Source organism: Thamnophis sirtalis, unplaced genomic scaffold (genome assembly GCF_051295495.1).
Source record: "Thamnophis sirtalis isolate CommonGarterSnake01/CBP01778 unplaced genomic scaffold, rThaSir2_p1.2 scaffold_1, whole genome shotgun sequence".
Classification (NCBI taxonomy): Eukaryota; Metazoa; Chordata; class Lepidosauria; order Squamata; family Natricidae; genus Thamnophis; species Thamnophis sirtalis.
The window spans coordinates 137,804,733-137,827,222 of NW_028261381.1; the positions used below are offsets into that span (position 1 = coordinate 137,804,733).

General features: G+C 43.1%; 2 protein-coding genes across 3 annotated transcripts in view; both read right to left on the reverse strand.

Annotated features, from left to right (window-relative positions):
- Positions 1–117: 117 nt before the first annotated feature.
- Positions 118–14,034, reverse strand: LOC148049753 (alpha-1-antitrypsin-like). Its single transcript, XM_087725980.1, has 5 exons — positions 13,969–14,034; positions 10,612–11,241; positions 4,172–4,439; positions 1,980–2,127; positions 118–380 (listed from the first exon to the last, which is right to left on the reverse strand). The coding sequence occupies exons 2-5, from the start codon at positions 11,222–11,224 to the stop codon at positions 189–191; spliced, it is 1,221 nt and encodes a 406-aa protein (XP_087582106.1). The 5' UTR covers positions 11,225–11,241; positions 13,969–14,034; the 3' UTR covers positions 118–188.
- Positions 14,035–20,142: 6,108 nt separating this feature from the next.
- The window catches only part of LOC106551985 (alpha-1-antitrypsin), a 10,474-nt gene continuing 8,126 nt past the window's right edge, over positions 20,143–22,490 (reverse strand). For both annotated transcript variants that reach the window (XM_087725959.1, XM_087725968.1), the window contains one exon: positions 20,143–20,742. In XM_087725959.1, coding sequence (XP_087582085.1) covers positions 20,539–20,742 — 204 coding nt within the window. In that variant the 3' untranslated portion in view covers positions 20,143–20,538. The remainder of the gene's footprint in view (positions 20,743–22,490) is intronic.

Consider the following 22,490-nt stretch of genomic DNA (forward strand, 5'->3'; position numbering starts at 1 on the left):
CCATTTATTTTATTTTCTATTTGAAAACCATCTCATTTCATATGAGGAGTCACAGAGGAACCAAATAAGTTTGTTAATTTTCCTTTGAAAAACAAAACAACAGCTCTTTCTTTGAAATTCATGTTCCAATGATATTTTATTTTTGAACTGTATTCAAACTCCAATACATACTGGAGTTTTGTTTTTGTTTACGGCTGTGTTGGGTCGCTTATCTTGGCCACAAATAATATAGTATTGAGCGTTCTTTCAGAAACGATACATAGAAAAGGTTGATTTAATCTAATGGTTGGGGGCAATGACATAGGAACTCCTTCTGCAGCAGTAGCTCCTGCTGCCTCAGCTCCAGTTTCATCAACAGTCAACACAGCCTTGTGGGTAATCTGAGGAGAAAGGAAAAAAATGTTTGGCGTAGAGAAAAATATTTCAGAAATTATGACAACTTGTTACACTGATCTGTGAGTTTGCACTACTAGGGCAGAGGTGGTATTCAGCAAGTTCTGATCAGTTCTGAAGAACTGGAAGCAAAAATTTTGGAATGGAGATTTTACAGTATCCTTCTCCTGCCACGCCTACCAAGCCACGTCTACCAAGCCATGACATGCCACAGCCAACAAGTCACACCCACAGAACCAGTAGTAAAATTTTTTGGATCCCATCACTGGACTAGGCCTATGTTAATTTTATATTGTTCCAGTTTTAGCCCATTCACTGCTGAAGTGAGTGCTCACTGGATTCTTCTTAGGAAATATTTTAAACCAGTGTTCTTCAAAGGTAACAACTTCTGAAAGTTGAAGTCCAGACATCTGAAAGTTGCCAACTTTAAAAAATGCTGAATTGAACCATTGTGAAAATAAAGAGGTAAAATATAGTCATTCAAGGCAGAAAGGAGGGAAAGGAATCAAAGAAACCCAATTTATTATTGGAACCAAACAATATTGAAGAATAGTTTTGAAAGTTCCAAAAGAAAATATTGTTGGTCAATATTTTGGCTTAAACAAAGTAGGGTTTATAACTAACGCATGTTTTAATCAAATCACTTTCAACACCATCTTCAAAGTAGAGAACAATTTGACATGGCCATCTTTGAAGCTTAGCATCTTCATGTACAGGTCAGGATTCTTGGGTCCAATGTTGTCCAGGGCTACTATTAGGCCTCTTCTAATTCAGCTACTGACAAACTGAACAAGATTAAAATAGCCATTCTGGACACCATTTTCAATTTTCAAAATCATATTGCCCGGAGCCTTTTCAGACCCAGAACTGAGTTTCTTGCATTGTTAAATTGGATCTCCACAGTTCTGTGTTCTGTCTTTTCAAACAAAAGCCTTAGGTGTATTTTGGGCTGTGCAAAACTATGTATTTCATCAACTGGAGCTGTGTAGCAACCTGAACAATTTAGTTCTCTGCAAATATGGATAGGTCAGGCAAGTTTGCTGTTTATGTATATTGTAATTCATTTTTCCCTTCAGTTTCTTAATCTAGCAAATCCTTCTGATAACTACAAGAGAAATAGATGGAATGCATCCAAACACACTGGATTTCTTCCTTTAGATATGTTGCAGTTGCTGCAATTCCTGTTTTATACACTTTGTTGTGCCTTTTTTCCCCTCTATATCTTTTAAAAACTCAATTTCACTTTTCCTGTCATATTCCTGTGACTTTCTGAGTAAAGACATCTGCATCTTTCTAAGTTGCTTTTCTTGATGAGTTAGTTTGAGGAAAACTGTGCATGGGTAAGCTGCCATCTCAATCTTTATCCTTTTTGTAACAATGAACAATTGGAAAGATTATCTGATGCAAACATGTTGTTTACAAAACAGCAATTGGAAGGGAAAGTTCTTGTTTTTCCTTTTTTTTTTTTTTGCAAGGGTGAGAATTTTCATTTGGTCCCCATCATTATCATTGCCGCTGTGAAATATGCATTCATTTTGCTGAAACCCTGGATGAAATGATGCAAACAATATAAAAGTTTTACTTACTTTAGACAGTTTTAAAGGCTCCCCTGTGACTCCAGTGAGATCGGCACGATCAGTAAAGATTTCAGTAATGCCAAGCTGGGAGAGGGGTTCCTTTAAGCTGTACGTGGCTGAAATGCTAAACTTGGGAATGTAGACCATTGCTATACCACTTGAGAAAGACAGAAAGACTTTTTTCAATCTAGACATCATGAAATTAAGAAGTACACCCAGTAATTTATACATACATACATACATACATACATATGTACATACATACATACATACATCTCTCTCTCTCTCTCTCTCTCTCTCTCTCTCTCTCTCTCTCTCTCTCTCTCTCTCTCTGTGTGTGTGTGTGTGTGTGTGTGTGTGTGTTTGTATATATGTGCCAGCATAACTCTGAAACACCTCGAGCAATTTGAACCAAACTTGGTACACAGATGACTTACTCTCTGGCAAAAAATATTGTGGGGGGAAAAGACACCCCTAAAACCCCCAAGGATATGTATTCTGTTAAGATACAGCCTGTTGTGCCTTAAAATGGCTTCTATTGTACTGCCGTAAAATGGCTTATACTGTGCAGTGCAGTGAACTTGTCATGGTAACAGCTTCACAGTACTCCACAAGGGGGCTCCCTCTAGTAAGGGAGAAAATCCAACATTAGAAATTACTTTTGGTCTGGACATTTTCCCCTTATAAATAACTACCCAGCAATGCCAGGTTATTGGCTAGTACTTACTAAAATCAGTAAAACAAACACAAACAGAACACACATAACAAAGCCATCATTGCCATATGGAAGCCAGATTTTTTAACAGAGAAATCCTTGGTATTAGTTGCTATCATAACAACCATTGTGAATCTGTTTAAAATATTTGACTGGAGCCAACAGGAATTGTTGACAAAATGAATATCATACTTGATTGACTGGTTGAATGAATGAATTTATAGGCTGCCCAACTTTACATGATTCTAGGTGGCTTAAAACTAAGCTAAAACATCAACCTATAAGCAGCAGGCATACATGCCACTACTTCTGCAAATGGAGCTGTATGCGCTTGCCCACCAGTCATGCGGAACATCCCTCACGCTGGTATGCAAAGCTTTTAGAAAGCTGGCTTAAATAGATTTCTTGTGTGATCTGTCTCTCCGTCACAGTATAGAAATATTGTTTAAACAAGCAAAGAGGGGGAGCTGATTTAGAGTGATTGTCCTGTGGTAGCGTGATTGTCATTTGCAACCTTCACAGCCAGCTTCTAAAAAATAAAGTCAATGGGGAAGCTGGCAGGAAGTCACAAGTCATAGTCATAAATTGATTAGATTAAGAGCTGTAGTTGGATTTGGTGAATTGATGTTATAAACCTGATGATTCACTTTACAATAGAATTGCTGGTCCAAATTATGATCAGTAAGTGCGTATTACCTCTAATTTGAAGTATTGATTTGATTCATATTGTTGTTTAATCCAGTTTCCGGAGATCAATTTGATCTGCGAAAGGGAATTAATTTGCAGTGTCTGCATGGATCATGAAAATCTACAAGATGGTAACCACATCAAGGGTCAAAGCCCCACCATTTTTCTATCATGATGCCACACTCACCATCTTGTAGAATTTTACCACTATGACAGACCGAGATGCTGACCTACCCAAGATTAAGTAAGATACAGGAATAAAACTGAAGAGATTGCAAGTAACAAGCAGAGTGTCAGAGTATTATGAAGGGGTCAAATACAACATTGTAAGGCCAAATGGGACTTGAGCAAATATATGTTTATATTTTTTACTTAGAGGAGCTAGGGAGCCATTGCCCTCTGCTTTGTTCATGGTGGTGTGAGGCTTCTGAGGTGGGTTTCGCATCTCCTCACCAATGCCCCCCACCCCTTCTACCGTCATTCAGTTCTCTAGGATACTCTTTCACTACTTAGAACAATGGTGCAGAATTTTCCACAGGGACATATCAGTCTCTGAATGGCATGTCTTGAACTATTTTGCAAAGGGATGAAGTAACATGAAACAAACAGGAAGGAAGAATAATTAGTAATGTTGTTAAGAATTAGTGAGCAAATCTTCCACTCTCATACAGGGGGGACAATATCAAGGGAGGAACCTTTTGGAAGAGCATAGCACCGAATGCAAGGACACTAAATTGTTTTTTAATTTAAGAATATACTAACTATGGAGAAACATAGAAGCATCAAAAAGGAGTGTTACCTGTGTACATTTTCTGCCCATCTGTTCACAGTTTCTACTGACAGACTCGCATCCAATGCCTTCTCATTATTAGCATCAGGCAAAACAAAAAATGTGGTGGCTGTACCATTGTGGTCTAACTGCAGTACTGTGCAAGACAGCTGACTATCAAAATAGTAGTAAAACCAATCGGTCCTATGCATCATTTGGACTTTGACAGTTGTGTTGTGATCCACAAAGAAGTCCTCTTCCCTTGTGAACTCTGGATTAAAAGGATTCTCCCAGTGTCCTAAAGAGAACAAAAAGACCCACAGTAATATTTGGATAAGAGTTTTAAACCTGCATGAGGTGAATTAGGTTTGCCCTCAGGAAGATGCTGTGATCTTCTTTACTAAGGCAAAGAGGTGGTAAAATTGAACTAGTAAGATGCTCTGGATTCATTTTCTCATGCTGACCACCCCTTGCAAAGCTGAGACCTATTTCTGCACATCTGCACCAAATGCTGCTTAGTCAGTGAAGCAATGCAGCTGCTGTATTGCTGTCAGAAGAAAATGGCCATTTACCTTCTTTTCAAGACAGATTTTATTTCAATCTTGGTTGAAGAGAAAACACCCATTCTAAATTCTGCACAGCCTTATGGACTTATATTCTGTACAGATAGAGAAATGTTCAGCCAGTGATCTTATATGAATCAGAATTATTTAGAACAGTCAGTCCATTTCCCTTTTTCTTGTTTTTAAACTCTACAAGGATGCATTTTAGTTGCATTTGTAATCCAATTCTATGAAGAACAGGTATAATGTCCACTAGTCTGAAAAGTGAAAAACCATGTAATTTGGTTATAAAAAATACACAGTTTCTCTTTCGTAAAACCCCCAGTAGTGAAGTGATTATACCAGAGGTAAAGAATATACTTAAATTTCTCTCCTGGACTAGTTTTTCAGTGCATGCACTTTGTATTGATAAAAAATAATGTGTTTCCTAAGGTGACCAGATTTTCAGATTGGAAAAGAGGGACACCCTTGACCGGGGGGGGGGGGGGGGGGGGGCTTGATTAAAAAAAATTTTTTTGTCAAAAGGTCACCCCAGGACACTGAAACCAGAATAAATACGAATCTGTTGCCAAACAAAATTTGGATCACGTGACCATGAGGATGCTGCAACGGTCGCTAAGTGTGAAAAATGGTCGCAACGGTCGCTAAGTGTGAAAAATGGTCATCAGTCACTTTTTTCAATGCCATTGTAACTTTGGTCACTAAATGTTTTCCCCCTCCTCGAGACTCCTCACTTCTTCCTTCATTCCTCTTGCTTATCTACCTTCACCTTATCTGTCTTCTGCTCTTTCCCTCTCTTCCTTCCTTCCTCCCTCCTTCCATCCTCTTCTTTCCTCACTCACTCCCTTCCTCCTTTTTTCTCTTTCTTCCTCCTTCCATTCTTTATACGATATAAAATTCAATGAGGGTGAAACACACAAAATCTGGCAAAGCTGCCTTGCACCAACCTGGCCTGCCCATAGAATAGCAGCCACTTTGAGACACATAAACTAAGGTGACCAGATTTTCAGATTGGTAGAGGGACACCATTGACCGGGGGGGGGGGGGGGGGGGGGGCTTGATTAAAAATTTTATATTTTGTCAAACATGACCCCAGGACACTGAAACCATCATAAATACGAATCTGTTGCAAACATCAAAATTTTTATCACGTGACCATGAGGATGCTGCAACGGTCGCTAAGTGTGAAAATGGTCGCTAAGTGTGAAAATGGTGATCAGACACTTTTTTCAATGCCATTGTAACTTTGGTCACTAAATGAACTGTTTGAGACTTGCATTATAATGCCTTATGCCAGCTTACATTTTCAAGAGAGAGAAGCTAAACTCCTTGTTAGAATTGAAATAGAAATGAATAGAGTAAAGTAAAATAGAATAGAATAGTTTATTAGCCAAGTGTGATTGGACACACAAGGAATTTGTCTTTGGTGAATATGCTCTCAGTGTACATAAAGAAAAATAAAATGGTAAGATAGTGGGATCCTTGCTGCACCAAGCCTTCTCTAATCCTCTCACTTTCATCAAAAACAGTAAAAATCACTCATGCTTTTTTATTTCTATTTATTATTTTGCTATGGCCACATATGAATATATATGCACATTCCAAACAGATTTTCTTACTAAACAGCCACCATTCTCATCCATAGGCCACTAAATGCCTCACCAACCTTTTCTGTATTCTTTCATTTCCTTCCATCCATTTATTTATTTAATACAGAGTAGATTAGGCTGTCAGCCTTAGTCATTCTTCTAACATGACAACAATTCTTACCAACAAGGACGGTATTGGCACATTTTAGCTAATGCAACCTAAACATAACCAAAGCCTATTTCACTTCAAGTATGCTAACTTTATTCTATGCCTTCCCACGCATTACATGGCTTGAACGTTCGCGGATCGCCACCAAATTGCACAGGTGGTTGTTCTACCAGATGGACATCCTTACTTTTTCTCGAAAACGGGAGAGAGGCTGCCTTTCCTAGTCTAGCCCCGTAACAACAACCCTACGAGGTAGGCTGGGTTTTTTAAAAAAGCGAGTGTCGGGGAATTCTGCAACTGCATCACCTCTTCGCTGCTCTCGCTTCCCAGGGAGCTCCCTTTCCTCTCACCAAGCAGCCCGTTCTCGGAACAAAACGGAGAGGCTCAGAGGCGGATACGCCTGGCAGTCGATGGGGACGGTGCTGAGAGGGGCGTGCGCTGGGAAAGGAAGCTTGCGCGGTCTGCCTCTGAGCCTCTCCGCGCAGTCACCCCCTTCCCCGTCACGCCCCCCACCCCAAAAACAAACCACCAGCGCTCCTCCCGCTCCCCCACTCCCCAGGCCTGCAGCGCCTTTTCTTCCCATTCTGCTCCGAGCCACCGTCACGGACCTCTTTTGGCTCCGCTCTAGGCACGGGCCGCCGCGCCACCGTCCTCCCCTCCATCATTCCCCCTCCTCCCAGAGCACCACCGGAAACATGCCAACCTCAATACGGATGCAAAGGCATCACATCGCCACTACCCATGTTCACGAGGCGCCGGGCATTGCAGGGCACAGAGGAAGCCAGCAGACAGAGGGGAGACTTGAGGAGGGGGGAAGGAAGGAAGAGATCCCGTCCAGGGTGAAAAGAGGGAAAAGCGGAGAGCCTACCCTGGATGGGATCTTTTCCTCCCTCTCCCCTCCCCCCCCCGGTCTCCCGTCTGTCTGCTGGATTCCTCTGCGCCCTGCGATGCCTGTCTGGGTTGGCTTCCTTGGACACTCAGCCTCCACCCCCACCTTCCCTCCGACCAACTGTCAGTTTATTCTTTCTCCACGTGAAAGCGCTTTAGTCAGTGGAGTGTGTGCTGGGAGGAATCTCTCTTCTCCTCCCTGCACGGACCCCAATTCCACTTATGGCCTCAGGTCTATTTACCAGTTAGAGGGTCTGGAATTGATCGTTGCCAGTTGGGGGGCGTAGAGGAAGCCAGCAGACAGAGGGGAGACTTGAGGAGGGGGGAAGGAAGAGATCCCGTCCAGGGTGAAAAGAGGGAAAAGCGGAGAGCCTACCCTGGATGGGATCTTTTCCTCCCTCTCCCCCCCCCCCGTCTCCCGTCTGTCTGCTGGATTCCTCTGCGCCCTGCGATGCCTGTCTGGGTTGGCTTCCTTGGACACTCAGCCTCCACCCCCACCTTCCCTCCGACCAACTGTCAGTTTATTCTTTCTCCACGTGAAAGCGCTTTAGTCAGTGGAGTGTGTGCTGGGAGGAATCTCTCTTCTCCTCCCTGCACGGACCCCAATTCCACTTATGGCCTCAGGTCTATTTACCAGTTAGAGGGTCTGGAATTGATCGTTGCCAGTTGGGGGGCGTAGAGGAAGCCAGCAGACAGAGGGGAGACTTGAGGAGGGGGGAAGGAAGAGATCCCGTCCAGGGTGAAAAGAGGGAAAAGCGGAGAGCCTACCCTGGATGGGATCTTTTCCTCCCTCTCCCCCCCCCCCCCGTCTCCCGTCTGTCTGCTGGATTCCTCTGCGCCCTGCGATGCCTGTCTGGGTTGGCTTCCTTGGACACTCAGCCTCCACCCCCACCTTCCCTCCGACCAACTGTCAGTTTATTCTTTCTCCACGTGAAAGCGCTTTAGTCAGTGGAGTGTGTGCTGGGAGGAATCTCTCTTCTCCTCCCTGCACGGACCCCACGGTGCCTGCATCAGAGCTCGGGCGGGATTCAGGTGAAGGAAAGGACTTTTCTTTTGCCGGCATCAGAGCTCGGGCAAGCAAAAGCAAGTACCTTAATCAGTGGACTATGCGCAGGAACGAATATATCCCCTCCTCCCTGCATGCATCCACTGAATAAAGTGCTTCCTCTGGCCCGCCTGATCTCTGCTGCGGGCGAAAGGGAGCTGGGGGGACAGGAGATTCCTCCCTCCATGTGAAAGCTCTTTAGTCAGTGGAGTTCGTGCTGGGAGGAATCTTTCTTCTCCTCCCTGCACGGACCCCAATTCCACTTATGGCCTCAGGTCTATTTACCAGTTAGAGGGTCTGGAATTGATCGTTGCCAGTTGGGGGGCGCAGAGGAACCCAGCAGAGAGACGGAGACCGGGGGAGGGGGGAAGGAATAGATCCCATCCAGGGTAAAAAGAGGGAAAAGCGGAGAGCCTACCCTGGACGGGATCTCTTCCTCCCCCACCCCCTGGTCTCCCGTCTGTCTGCTGAGTTCCTCTGTGCCCTGCGATGCCTGGCGCCTCGTGAACATGGGTGGTGGCGATGTGATGCCTTTGCTTTGAAGGTGCCTCAGTTGATCGTGGGCGGATCTCAATTGATGAGGAACTCAATAATGGTGGCACATAAAGCTTTTTTCCCCCCTTGGAAACTGAAGCTCGTTTAAAGAAAAAGGGAAGGGCGGGCAGCTTCACGTAAGTGAGTAACTCCGGCGGTGGGAATTGGGAGGCTTTGGGTGGGCAGCGGCGCTTCCCTTGCAAACGGGGATCAGCGCACTCGCTGCCTCCCCCTCCCCTGGGAGGAGCTCTGCAGCGGGACAGACGAATGGAGGGGGAGATCACCCCTTCCTTTTCCGAGCGCCCAAACCCCGTCATCCCTGGCCTGCACCCCTGCGCCCAGGCTCCTTTGGGTTTGGGGCTAATCTGAATGGGTGGAGCAGGGGATCCCCAGGGCGGAGGCCTCCCGGTGCAACGGTCTTCCTCGCGGCTAGTCTCCCTGCTTTCCCCGGGCTCGGCTCCATTTCCTCCCCACCCATTTTCACTCCCTTGACTGAGGCCTTCGCCCCGCCCAAACCTACCTGCCAGCGGACCCTTGCTACGAACCTCCACAAGGAGAACCGATACACGTGGCCGCCTCTTTTCCCTTCCGCGGCCACTTCCAGCCTGCCTTCTCACATGCTGGTCAAGCGCTACCCGCCCGTCCTTCGCTTTGGGGATCCTTCGCTTGCTCTCTTCGGCGCGCTTTGCATTTTTAGCCCTCACTTCTCATCTCTGCCTCCCCGGCTCAGCTGCGCCCTCGCTTCCCCCACCCGCCAACGATCATCCCAGAGACTGCAAGCAGAGACTAAAGGAAGACCGCATTTCAGTTAGCGCACCTCGGAGTCACCGATGCCGGCTTCCCCGCTGCGACTGGCGGGAACGGCAATGAAAGCTCGGGCTTCACTCCTCCGTCTGGGGCTGCGGCTAACAGGGATGGCCAAGCGCTTTCCTCAAAAACCCCGCCTTCCACACACACCCGGCTTTCAAAATCTGGGGAGTTGCGGGGAGGGACGATCTTCTTCCCCTCTCTCAGGTTGCCCGGTTCCCCCCCCCCCCAGTTCCTCTCATGAGTAGCTCGCAAGGGAAGGCCTTCCCTTCCCTTGCTAAAGGCCACCGCCACCCACCCGAAGCGGCGAAGCCTCCCGATTCCCACCGGCACCGGAGTTACTCACCAGGGCAGTGCAGCAAAAACAAACAGCGGAGGCGAAATGAAATGGAGACTCGTGAGAGTCACAACTTGCGCGGCGTGCTTAAGCGGACTCCAGCCAATCAGTGAGCTGGCTGGGATGGAAAATTTTAAGCACCCTCGTGCGTGCTTAAAGTTTTCCATCCTAGCCAGCTCACTGATTGGCTGGAGTCCAGGCCAATTAAATCAATGAGCGGCAGGCTGGGCTGGCTTAAATTTGTAGGTAGCATAGAACAGAAAGATGAGCCAGCCCAGCAGCTGATGGGCGGGAGCTGCGAGCGCCAAAAAAAGCGTGCCTTTTAAAAAGGCGGGCGGGACGCGGGAAAATGCGTTGGAAGGCGGGTGTGTCCCGCCAAAAGCGGGACGTCTGGTCACCTTAGTGTTTCCCCCCCCCCCTGAATTTGAACAATTCCACCCCTCTTTCACCAAATTCAGAAAGCTTAACTCTGTCTCAAAGAGCATCTTTGGATATTTCCTTTAGTGGGGGAATCATTCCTTTTCTCTGGGATGGTTACCTCGAAAGAATATGTAGTTTGTGAGAATAAACACTGTTTCTGGGTTAAGATCCTTGACTAGTTCTGCAATTTTCCCATGTGTTTTTTCCTTTATATAATCATTGATCTGTTTTTCAGCTTCTTTTGGATCCTGAAACTTTGTGGCTTGGATTTCTGCTTCATAGAATTCCTTAATCTTATCTAAAAATGTCTGCAATGGTTGTATGCCTTCCTTTAAAAACAGGGCCTGTCCGATATCCAGCTTGTAATCCTCCTCTGAATGTGTGAGCAGATGGAGAAGTTCATGAAACCCCTGGTGGATCTCATCTTCCTGAATCTTTGTCATGTTAAAATCAAGGCCCTTTAAAATCTCTGCATGCGTGTTTGAATTTGTCCCTAATAGCAGGACTGAAAGCACTATAGAAATGCTGCAGGGTGAGAAAACAACGTTTTCTCCATCTGATCTTGCAGCCAGTATTTTGTAGAGTTCAATTGCAAAATGATCAATATTGTGTTGGATCTTGATAGCAGCTTTGGGGTCATGATGATCGTGGTGATGATCGACATCATGGTGGCCGTGGCTGAGGAGGGAAAACACTATCAAGGCCAAGCTCAGATGAATGATCCTGTTCATCTTGCCAGTAATTTATTCTGCAAAGGAAAATAGGGATAAAGAAGAGGGATTTCATTTTATTATAAACTGTGTTTGTAATATTCATTTTCTGTACAGTCTTGCAGTATTTTGGTTTCTAGCTGAAGGTCAGCATTAAAGGATGTTGATGATAAATTGTTTTTCTTTTCAAGTCAAGAATGTAGTAATATAAATTTATGCCCTACTTATTTCAAACCCACGTCATGTTGTAGTCGTGAACATTTTTGGTATGTTTGGTACATATAGGTCTCTGTGTGTGTGTTTGTTTGTGTGTGCGTTGTGTTTTGTCAAAGTACCTGGTATGCCCAAATATGAGAGGGAGCATATTGCTTCCCTTATGCCCTTCAGCGCCACTCCAGGAGCCTTCCCGACAGAAAAAATGGAACTGAAAGGCAAAAGGGTAGCAGCATGCTCCCTTCCATATTTGTTTTTCCGGAGGCTGAAAAACAACACAATGCGCAAATTGGAAGTTGGGAATGGACTTCCAGGTTGCCCGTAGGGTGCTTTTTTCCCTCTGGAACCTTCAGGAGGCTTCGCTGAAGCCTCCAGAGGGTGAAAAACAGTCCTATGGGCAAACTGTAAGTCACTTCTGGGTTGCCCATAGGGCCATTTTTCACACTCTGGAGGCTTCAAGAAAGCCTCCTGAAGCCTCGGGCGGGCCCCCAGGGGGAGGCTTTTTTGTTCTCCCCAGGCTCCTAGAAAGCCTCTGGCTCCATCGTGTGCCAAAAGCAGGGGGAGGCGGTGTTTGTGTGTCTTGCGTGTGCATAGCATTTGGGTGTTGGTACCCCTGCGCACGATCCCTCCTGTACTCCCCCCAATTTTGGCACGTGATGGGAAAAAGGTTAACCATCACTGGCCTATACAATTGGCATTCTCTATGCAAAACTGTTCCCCCTATTACCTTTCTGTATTTTACCTTTATTATCTTGCCTTGTCCTGCTACCCTAGGCTGAGAAAGTCTGTTTCACCCCTGAGCTGCTTCTCTTTCATTTTGTAGCCCTTGAGGATTTCTCCAAAATTTAGCATGTGACCCAAACCCCTAAAACTGTCTACTCTACTGTCACTGTTGACCTCACCCCATTCCTACGAGGTCTTTAAGGGGGTGCATAAGCACACCAGTTCACCTACCGTCCACGTCCTAATATTCCCCTGTATTTGTATTCATTTCATGTATTCATAATCATGTGTAGACTTATGTCTGTTATCTAATTCATGCTTGATGAAATAAATAAATAAACAAACAAGCAAATAAACAAATAAATGATTGCTGAAAATCTAAAGAATCATTTTCCACAATTTTGAGGTAGGTAATGCAAAAACCAAGAAAGAGTAAAAACTGACTGGGAAAGAACATCTTATACTGTACTTAAAGTAAAACTTCCTGTCTTGCAAAAAAAAAAAAAAAAGCTGCCTTGCTTTCTATGAATTGCCAAGAGTGCAAGTTTCTCTCAGCTCATGCAAAGGTTTAATGACAGGCTGGAGTAGGAATGGGGATCATTCTTAGCACTGGTTCTCTCTGAGGAGACCCACACAAACCTGCCATGGGTTGTCTGACCCTCACTTCAACTTTACATGTTGCAGAGGTCGCAGCAGAAATTTTGAGTAGTTCAGAAAACCAGTAAATGCCACCTGTGACTGGGCCCACCCCATCTATTCTCTGCCTCCGGAGTCTTAGCTGATCGGGAGGGAATGGGCATTTTGCAGTATGCTTCCCCTGGAGTAGGGTGGGAATGGAGTTTTTAAAGTATCCTTCCTCTACCTCGCCCATCAAGCCACTCCCACAAAGCCACTCCCACCAAGCCACTCCCACCAAGCCATACCCGCAGAACCGGTAGTAAAATTATTTGAATCCCACCACTGGCTGCAGAGTACTTTACACCAGAGGTGGACAACTATGGCAACTTTATGAGCAGTGGACTTCCACTCCCCTAATTCCTGAGCCAGCATAGGTATGATGGCTCGGGAATTATGGGAGTTGAAGTCCACAGCTCACAAAGTTGCTGTTAGATCGGATAATGGAAAGGCCATAGTTGTCTACCCCTGTTTTAGATTCTGTATGTATATTTTGTCAAATGAAAATAGTTTTCCTCTCCTGCCTATAATTTTAAGTTTAATATAAAACCTTTTAATATGTAAATGCATCTGCTCTACTCTTTATTAACGATTAATATATAAAGTTCTACAATTCTATGTTTTTAATGTAGACTTATGATGTAAATATTCTAAATAAAGACTAATTTTCTCTGCCACTTTCCTTTGTAAATAATCAGGTAATCTGAATTCCTTTTACATACACCAGTTCAGAGCTTCAATTTGCATTACAATGAAAATTGCATTTTTTGGGGGGATCCTAAGAGAGACCAGTGGGGAGATCTCTCTCTCTCTGTGTCTCTCTCCCCTCCCTCCATCCCTCCCTCTCTCTCACACACACATTCCACATATACCCCATATAATGATTTATGCAAATTTGAAATCTATTCATTCTTTTTGTTGCTTCTTTTTAAATAATATTTTCTTTTCAGTTAATGCACAAGTATTTATTGTAGTGAAATGGTATAAGCAATTAAAATGCTATTTTATAGAATTCTAAATATAGGACTACAAATTATAAACATGATTACTAGAAATAACATTAGAAGTCTCTTCTACTTTATAAACTTTGAAAAGACAAACAAGCTTAATGCAGTGACTTTTAACCCGCACCTCCACCCCATGAGATTACTTACTGTATATATGGAGAACTTTCATTCATTGAAAAAGGTATCTTGTCCTTTTTCTTCTGCTATTTATGCACATCAGATTGCAGAATATTGTGGAAATACTCACTTAAGCATTAACCAAAGGTATAAATCAATATTTATTTTAAACATTGCCTAAAATTGGCAAAAAAAAGGCTTTTTCAGCACTCAAAATATTCTACATTCTACAACTGGAAAATTAAATCGATTAGAATCTTATTAATATTGGAAAAGTTTATATAATACAGACTGGAGCAGATAAATGATCGTAACGTTTGAGGCACTTTCCTATATGTTATAAAGAAACTGCATTTAAAAATATTATTTGGTAAAACATATGACCGCAAGAATTTAAACCAGCTGGATTATTTACTGAAAGCAGAACAAATAACTGAACAAATACCAGTTCAACCAGCCATAGATATTTGTTTAGTTGAATAATAATTAGCAACTGAGTTACAGAATTCCAAGTAAGATAGAGAACACTGAAAGATTTACAAATGGCAGGGCTTAACCCTAAATAATTTGGTTATATCATCAGAAATGCTATTAGTGATAGTCCAAAGGCATCTCAAAGGGAGCAGGATAGGAAAGACTTTGAAGGAAAACACACTTCAAGAAATCATCTAATCCAATCTCTTGCCCAGTACTAGAATTCACAATTACAGTACTGAGCACTGACTGATATCCATCTAGGCTCTGTTGAAATAGATCCAATGAAAGAGAGTCCATCATCTCCCAGGGCAAGCTTTTCCATTACTGAATAATTATTACCTTTAGGAATTATTTGTTATGCCCAACAATAATCTATTTCTTATAGCTTAAAGTTATTATTTCCTTTTATGTCTTATGATGCAACTTTGAAAAAATTATGCCTTGCTTCTACATTACAACTATTCAGATAAACGAAGACATACATTTTGACTCCCAACATCTTCTCTATAATAATTATATGCAGTGTTTTCAACCATTCTTGTTTTTCATTCTAGACTTCTTATCAATACAAGATAATATTTATAGCTTAGGGTTGAACCGTTGGGTCCAAGAGCTTGGTTGTTTGCCTAAGATGTTTCATTACCCGATTAGGTAACGTCTTCAGTGCTAGTGAGGGCAGAGTTTGCCCCTTGTTTATAAACATGGCCTGGCAATGTTGATGGGGATGTGATTTTCTTTCTGGTAGTGCCTTGATTAAAATATTGTTTTCTTCTTGATTATTTTTCTGGTGTTAATCCCTGCTTATCTGGGTTTTTGTTGCTGGAGAGGATGTATTCTTTTCTTTTTGTTTCCTTTTTAAAAAACTTTTTAAATAGTCTTTTTTGAATGATCTGTAAATTTGGTTTATTTCTATGTGTTTGTTGATGGCTGATTTGTCTGAGTGCCAAGCTTGCAGGAATTCCCTAGAATTTTTGGATTTAGCTTGTTCTAGGATGTTCACAGTTTCCCACTGAAAGTATGGTTGTTTGTGTTTTCATGCATTTTGGAATTAGAAGAATACTTCTATTTCTGCTTCAGGTTTAGTCCTTGATTTTTTGTTTGTTTAAAAACTCCTTGGGCAAACTCAAAGTAAAGGCTGAGCAGTAATAAAAGAGTCGTTTTTGAGGGGATACCTTGGATAATGAATTTGTGTACACCAGACTATATAAATTTAGGATGAAGGAGAGTATCAACAGCAGTGGGATCTTCTAGCTGGGGAAAGTCCCCAACCGGAAGAGAAACTGCAGCCAGGAAAAAGAACTGGGATTATTCACTGAATGCAATGTTCCTCAGAAAGAAATGCCAGAAATCCAATTCTAATATGAAATTCCTCTTGGGAAGCCTCAGCTTGCCAGCCTCTTCTTGAAATAGTGTACTTGGCATCAATCCAAGAAGAGAGGCTGAAAAGGAGGCCTTCCTTATCTTATTCTTCTGAGTCACTTCTGAGTATTATCTTGTTTCCCAGAGTTTGAACAATGTTTTAACTCCTTTTACACCGTTTTCAATTCCTTTTACCTAGGTAACAGACCCGGCATATTTCCATCAAGATCATCTTCCTTACAGGTAATTCTCATTTTACAACTACAATTGGGATCAGAATTTCCATGGTAAGTCAGTGAGTTCATAAAGCAAGTCATCATGTGACAAGGCCTGATTTTACAGCCATTTTTTTACTGCAGCCATTAAGTGAATCACCACATTCATTAAGCAAATAATATGGTCATTAAGTGACTCCAGCTTTCTTCATTGAAGTTGCTTGCTGGAAAAGTCACAAATTGCAATGTGAGACCAAGGGATGCTGCAATCAGTGGTAAATGCGATCTGGTTCCCAAGCCGCTGAATGGTATTCACATGACTGTGACAGTGGCATGAGAGTTGTGTGTAAGGATAGGACGTAAATCACCTTTTCCCTGACCATCACAAGTTTGAACTGTTCCTGAACAAATATTTCTAAGCCGGGGACTACCTGTAATCTCTATGATAAGGCATCACTTGCAAAGAGTCAGCTTATGTTGGTCTGAAGATACTTTCTTCTATTGTTCCACCTCTCTTTCCACCCTTGGATCTTTTCTGCTCCCCTACACCTTAGTATGGCATTCTTTCAAAAGTTTTCCTTATTGTTTTAATGTAAAATGTTGATCATATTTGTTATGCATTTTATCTTTTATTAATACATTCTGTATTTTATTTTGATATTATCTGGCCTGAAGAGAAAGTAAAACAATTTACAGGCAGAGCAATAATATCTGCTAATTGATTAGGCTAGTTATCAATTTCCAAGCAGAGGTGGGTTGCTCCTGATTCGGCCTGGTTCAGCCAAACTGGTAGTGGAATTAAGGCCCAGGTCGCAGAACTAGCAGCGACCCAGGCCTGCCACACCCCTTACACACCATTTTGTTTTTTATTGACTGCATGTGTGCAATTCACTGTAAATTGTTCTGTGTATGCGTGAAGAACATTTTACATTGAACAGTGTGCACACAGGTTGCACACAGGTTCCAAACCAGTAGTAAAACCGGCAGCAACCCACCCCTGTTTCCAAATATGTGTCATTGGATATGAATCCAATAACACAAGATCTTCAGCACCTCATAATCTATTGTCCACAAGGAGCCAATCAAGATAACATAGAGAGTTAAGGATTTCTTTATCTACCCTCTTAATCTATACTGTAATGATTGCTGTGTAGGAGCAGATCAGGCAGAGCTGGAGGGTGGAGTTACACGTGTCATTAGTTTAGAGTCCTTATGTTGCCATAAGAGATCCAAGTTAGTTCTGACAGTTGACTACATTGTTGTGTATAGACTTGAATAAATCATTTATACTGCAACCTTTATGAATAGTCCTGTTTATTTGCGCCTGACAGCCTGCACTTTGTCCATTGGGTTATTAATGTATTTTCTATAAATAAACCTCATTTTTCTAATAATTATAAAAACTGTTTCTCTAATCATTGCTCACATCAGATTCCCAATTTCAGAACTGTTATTTCTCTCTTTAAAATACAGACAGAATTTCATCGATTCCATATAAAATTTAGCCATCACAAAGGACAAGGATATGCTGCCAATGGGCAGCCCAGTCACCTGATATTTGGTTAGGTTAGGTTAGATTTATTAGATTTATATGCTGCCCTTCTCCCAAGGACTCAGGGCAGCAGACAACATTAAAAGAAACACATAATACAAAAGTTAAAAATAAATAAATAGAATAACCCAAACAAACCCAATAAGAATTGACAATAACATTTAAAAAAAAATTCGAATTAAAATTAACAATGACCAATAATTTATTTTGTTTTGTTCAGGCCAGGCTGGCTTGCTGGAAAGGCCAAATCTTTAGGGCGCGTCGGAAGGATCAGAGGCCAGGGATTATACGAAGCTCCGGGGGCAGCTCATTCCAGAGGGAAGGCGCTACCACAGAGAAGGCTCTCCCCCTGGGGGTCGCTAGCCGACACTGTCTGGCCGACAGCACCCTGAGAAGGCCAACTCTATGGGATAGCACCGGACAATGCGAGGCCACTGGTGGCAGTAGGTGGTCTCGCAGGTATCCTGGGCCTAAGCCATGGAGCGCTTTAAAGATCATAATTAGTACCTTGAATTGCACCCGGAAGGCAACCGGCAACCAGTGCAGGCCGCCTAAAAGGGGTGTAACATGGGAGCACCTAGGTGCCCCCATGACAACCCATGCAGCCGCATTCTGGACCAGTTGAAGCCTCTGTGTGCTCTTCAAGGGCAGCCCCATGTAGAGAGCGTTACAGTAGTCCAGGTGAGAAAGGATGAGGGCATGAGTGACTGTGCACAGAGCATCCCGATCCAGGAAGGGGCGCAACTGATGTACCAGGCGAACCTGGTGAAAGCCCCCTCTGGTCATGGCCGTCAGGTGTTCTTCCAAACTAAGCCACATATCCAGGTTGCGGGCCCTCTCTGAGAGGGCTAAAATTTCTCCCCCTATCATCAAAGATGGAACAAGATACACAAATTGGGATGACGGAAACTACAGCCACTCTGTCTTGGAGGGATTGAGCTTGAGCCTGTTCCTCCCCATCCAGATCTGCACAGCCTCCAGGCATTGGGACATCACATCGAGGGCATCGTTTGGGTGGTTTGGGGTAGAGATGAAAAGTTGGGTATCATCAGCATATTGATGATACCATACCCAAAAACCATGGATGATCTCACCCAGTGGTTTCATATATATGTTGAACAGGAGGGGTGAGAGAACCAACCCCTGGGGCACCCCACAGGAGATGCGCCTCGGGGTCGATCCCTGCCCTCCAGTCAACACAAACTGCGACCGATCTGACAGGTAGGAGAAGAACCACCGTAAAACAGTGCCCCCCACTCCCAACCCCCCAAGTTGTCGCAGTAGGACACCATGGTCGATGGTATCGAAAGCCGCTGAGAGGTCTAATAGGACTAGGACAGAGGAGCAGCCTCTGTCCCGGGCCCGCCAGAGATCATTGACCTATGCGACCAATGCCGTCTTCGTGCTGTATCCAGGCCTGAAACCCGACTGAAATGGATCCAGGTAGACAGCTTCATCCAGGGACTGGGGAAGCTAACGTGCTACCGCATTCTCAACAACCTTCACTACAAAGCGAAGGTTGTAGACCGGATGATAGTTGGCTAAAGAAGCTGGGTCCAGGAAAGGCTTCTTAAGAAGGGGCCTCACCAACGCTTCCTTCCAGGTAGTGGGAAAGAACCCCTCTCTCAATGAAGCATTGGTAATCGCTTGGAGCCAGCCTTGTGTCACCTCCCGGGAAGCCGAGACTAACCAAGAGGGACACGGGTCCAGCATAAAAGTGGCAGCACTGAGTCTCCCCATAATCCTGTCCTCGGGGGTCACAGGGGAAATAGTGTAGGAAAAGGCTTTAATTTAGTGATCTGAGAAAACCAAGTCATAAGTTGCATTTTCCTCCAGCAGATATCCATTCATGAAAAATGGGCTGTTCAGTCACAGATGTTGGGGAAATTGGTGTAAGAAAAGTCTTAGTGGTGGATAGGTGGATTTATAGATGGCTGGCTGGCTGGAGGAGGGAGGGAGAGAGGAAAGAAGGAAGGGATGTTAATATGATTTCATTAACAGAATCTCATAGAGGAGGCAAAGTAATTGAAAGGAATGTTTAAATTTGTGTTGCTGTCTTTGGCCTGTGATCAGCTGGTTCAGCAATCTATAGCATTTATTTAAGAAAGTGACAAGGATTCTAATTCTGTTGAGGAGTGTGACTGTTAATTTAAAGAAATCTTTCAGTTAATTAGAGTGAAACTGTGTTCTCATTGTTTTATATGGGATTTATTTTATTTTTATTTTTATTTTTTTTAAAATCATGCCTCTGGCCAAATTATCTGCATATTGGATTGTCAGCAGCATTTAGTGGGGGTTATCCACCTTTCCACTCTTGCAATCCTGCGGTGAAAAACAGTGGTGCAAGAATACAAAGTACAAAGATCATTCAAATTATTTTGAGTTTTGTTCCAAAGGAACAGTTACCTCAAAAACCTTTCTGTGAGATTGTTTCATGCTGGTTTGAAAACATATTTTATAAAGATCCATACCTAAAGTAATCCCTGATAGCATCATATTTAGAACAGGAATCTGTGTAGTTAGAGATCAGTTGTGACACAGAAATATTTATAGTTGCCCTTTCTGCTGTTATTTATTTCTGAATATAAAAGAGTCATCATGCTTAAGCCAAAAATGTTATTTATTTCCATATTATGTACAATGTATACACTTCTGTCATACTCCATATACCTCTATGTGCTTAAAGGCTCGTCCAGACATTTCCTAACTCAAAAATATTGTACTGAGATGTGGCAATTAGAATTGTCCTTTCCCAACAGTAGAAATTAGCTTCAGATTTTCAAATGGTAGTACAAAAGGTTAACCTACAAGATAACTCAGCTTAACAACCATTTTATTGTAAAACATTTTGAAGATGTTTTCTTACTTTTCTCACAAACAAATTGGCTTCGATCAATTATAATGAAATTGCAGGTTCTCTTCTATTAGTCCGGACTAGCCATTGCTTTTAGGGAGGTATTTTTATCATTACCTGAACAGAATGGCATATTCTAATCTTTATCCTTCAGCCGGATTCATAATTCTCCCTGTAAAAATGATGCTGTCCGTTGTCTTATCCACAACTATCACCATGAAAGGTCTGTCAAATTTGATAACAAGTGAAGGTTTGATTCTAGCAGAACGTAGCATAAATTGTATAACAGTGATGGCTGCTGCCTCTGTACCACTCTCATGAATGTTCAGCATAGTTTTATGAATGACCTGTAGGGAGAAAACAGTTTTAACCAATAAAAACCTATCCTTACATTAGTCACAGACGAATATCGTAATAATCTTTGTCTGAGGATTTTTTTTCACCAAAGATCCTTGACGTAACTCTTCTGTTTGACACAATCATTTTCAATATTCAAGCATCTCACCTTGTATACCAAAACTAAAAAAAATATTGGGGGGAGGAGGAATGTATAGGTTAGAATATATATTGTGAAAGAAATTAGCAGGGTCAATGCTTTGGCATCTTGGAAGGTCACCACATCCAATTTATGAGGAGAGTTTGATGTGAATTTGTTCATATGCGCATGACACAAACATATGGGCCGATATTTATTTTGATGATTTTTTAATGTTGGAAGCTGTTAAATAAGGGTTTTTGTATTCATGAGTTGAAGAGGATCTGTGTCAACTAGGGAAAAGACTTTGAATTTTCTTTTAAATTTGTGCATCTTTTAATTCATAGAAAAGTGGAATGGAAGCAGTCCCACAAATAACCTGAACCAGTGGTGGGTTCCTAACCAGTTTACTACCAGTTCTCTGATAGGGCATTTTGCATGCACGGTGCTCACTTTGCTTGCTTGCACACTCGCTATACCTTACTGTGCATTGTTGTGCATGCACAGTTGACTGAAAACTGTGCTACACATGCGCTGAAACTTGTCGGAGATGGGAGAAGAGACCGGGGAAACAATTTGGCGGTGTGGCAGGCCTGGGTCACTGCCGGTTTCAGTGACCCAGGCCACCATACCACTACAAGTTTGGCTGAACTGGCTGAACCAATAGGAACCCACCACTGACCTGAATCCATGAAACCATGGGCTTAACAAGTGACAACCATTCAAAATCTGGGAGTCAGTGCAGTTTGTGGAATAGAAGTGTAACATGGGTGTATCAAGATACACCCATAACTGCCCATGCCACTTCATTCTGGATGAGTTATAGCTTTCACATAATCTTCAACTGGTGTGCCCAAAAAGTTGTGGACAACACTCCCCACTACCTTCATCCAGTTATGGCTGCCACCTGTTTTGTTTCAAAGAGGCACATAAAGCCAAACTAGCAATGGATTGCTCTACTTATATTTAGCTGTGCAATTCCATTTGAGGGAGAAAAAATTTCTACTTTGGTTTCTCTCAGTTTTCTCTCTCTCTCTCTTTTCTTTCTCCTTAGTTAATATAGGCTACTCTTTCCATGTCTTTCCATTTCAGTGATGGGTTTCAAAAATTGTTGGACCCTACTCTGTGGGTGTAGCCTCCTTTGTGGAAGTGGCTTGCCACCTAGGTGACTGGATCGGAGTGGCTTGCCGCCCATGTGACCGGAAATGCAATTATGAATTAGTACTTAGGTCGGTCCAAGTAGCTATTCAGAAACTCTGGCATTGAAGCATGCAAGTCTTAAATCTGTCAAGTTACAAGATCCTTGCACCCATAACCCTTTAGGGGAAAAAAACTAGGGGTCTTCAAACCTGAAAGCTTTAAGACTTGTGGACTTCAACTCCCAGAATTTCTCCTCCAGTCATGTTGCCATGACGTCATCTGAGCGGATCTGCTTCATCTTCATTTTTTCACAGGGGGCAGGGCTGCTGCTGAAGATGCCGATGAGCCCCCGCTGCCACCAGAATGACTGCCTCCTCCTCCTCCTCCTCCTCCTCCTCCTCCTCCAACAGCACCACCACATTTGCTGCCCGTACTGCGGCTGAGGTGAAGATGCCAAAATTGGTGCCCCCGCCCGTAGTA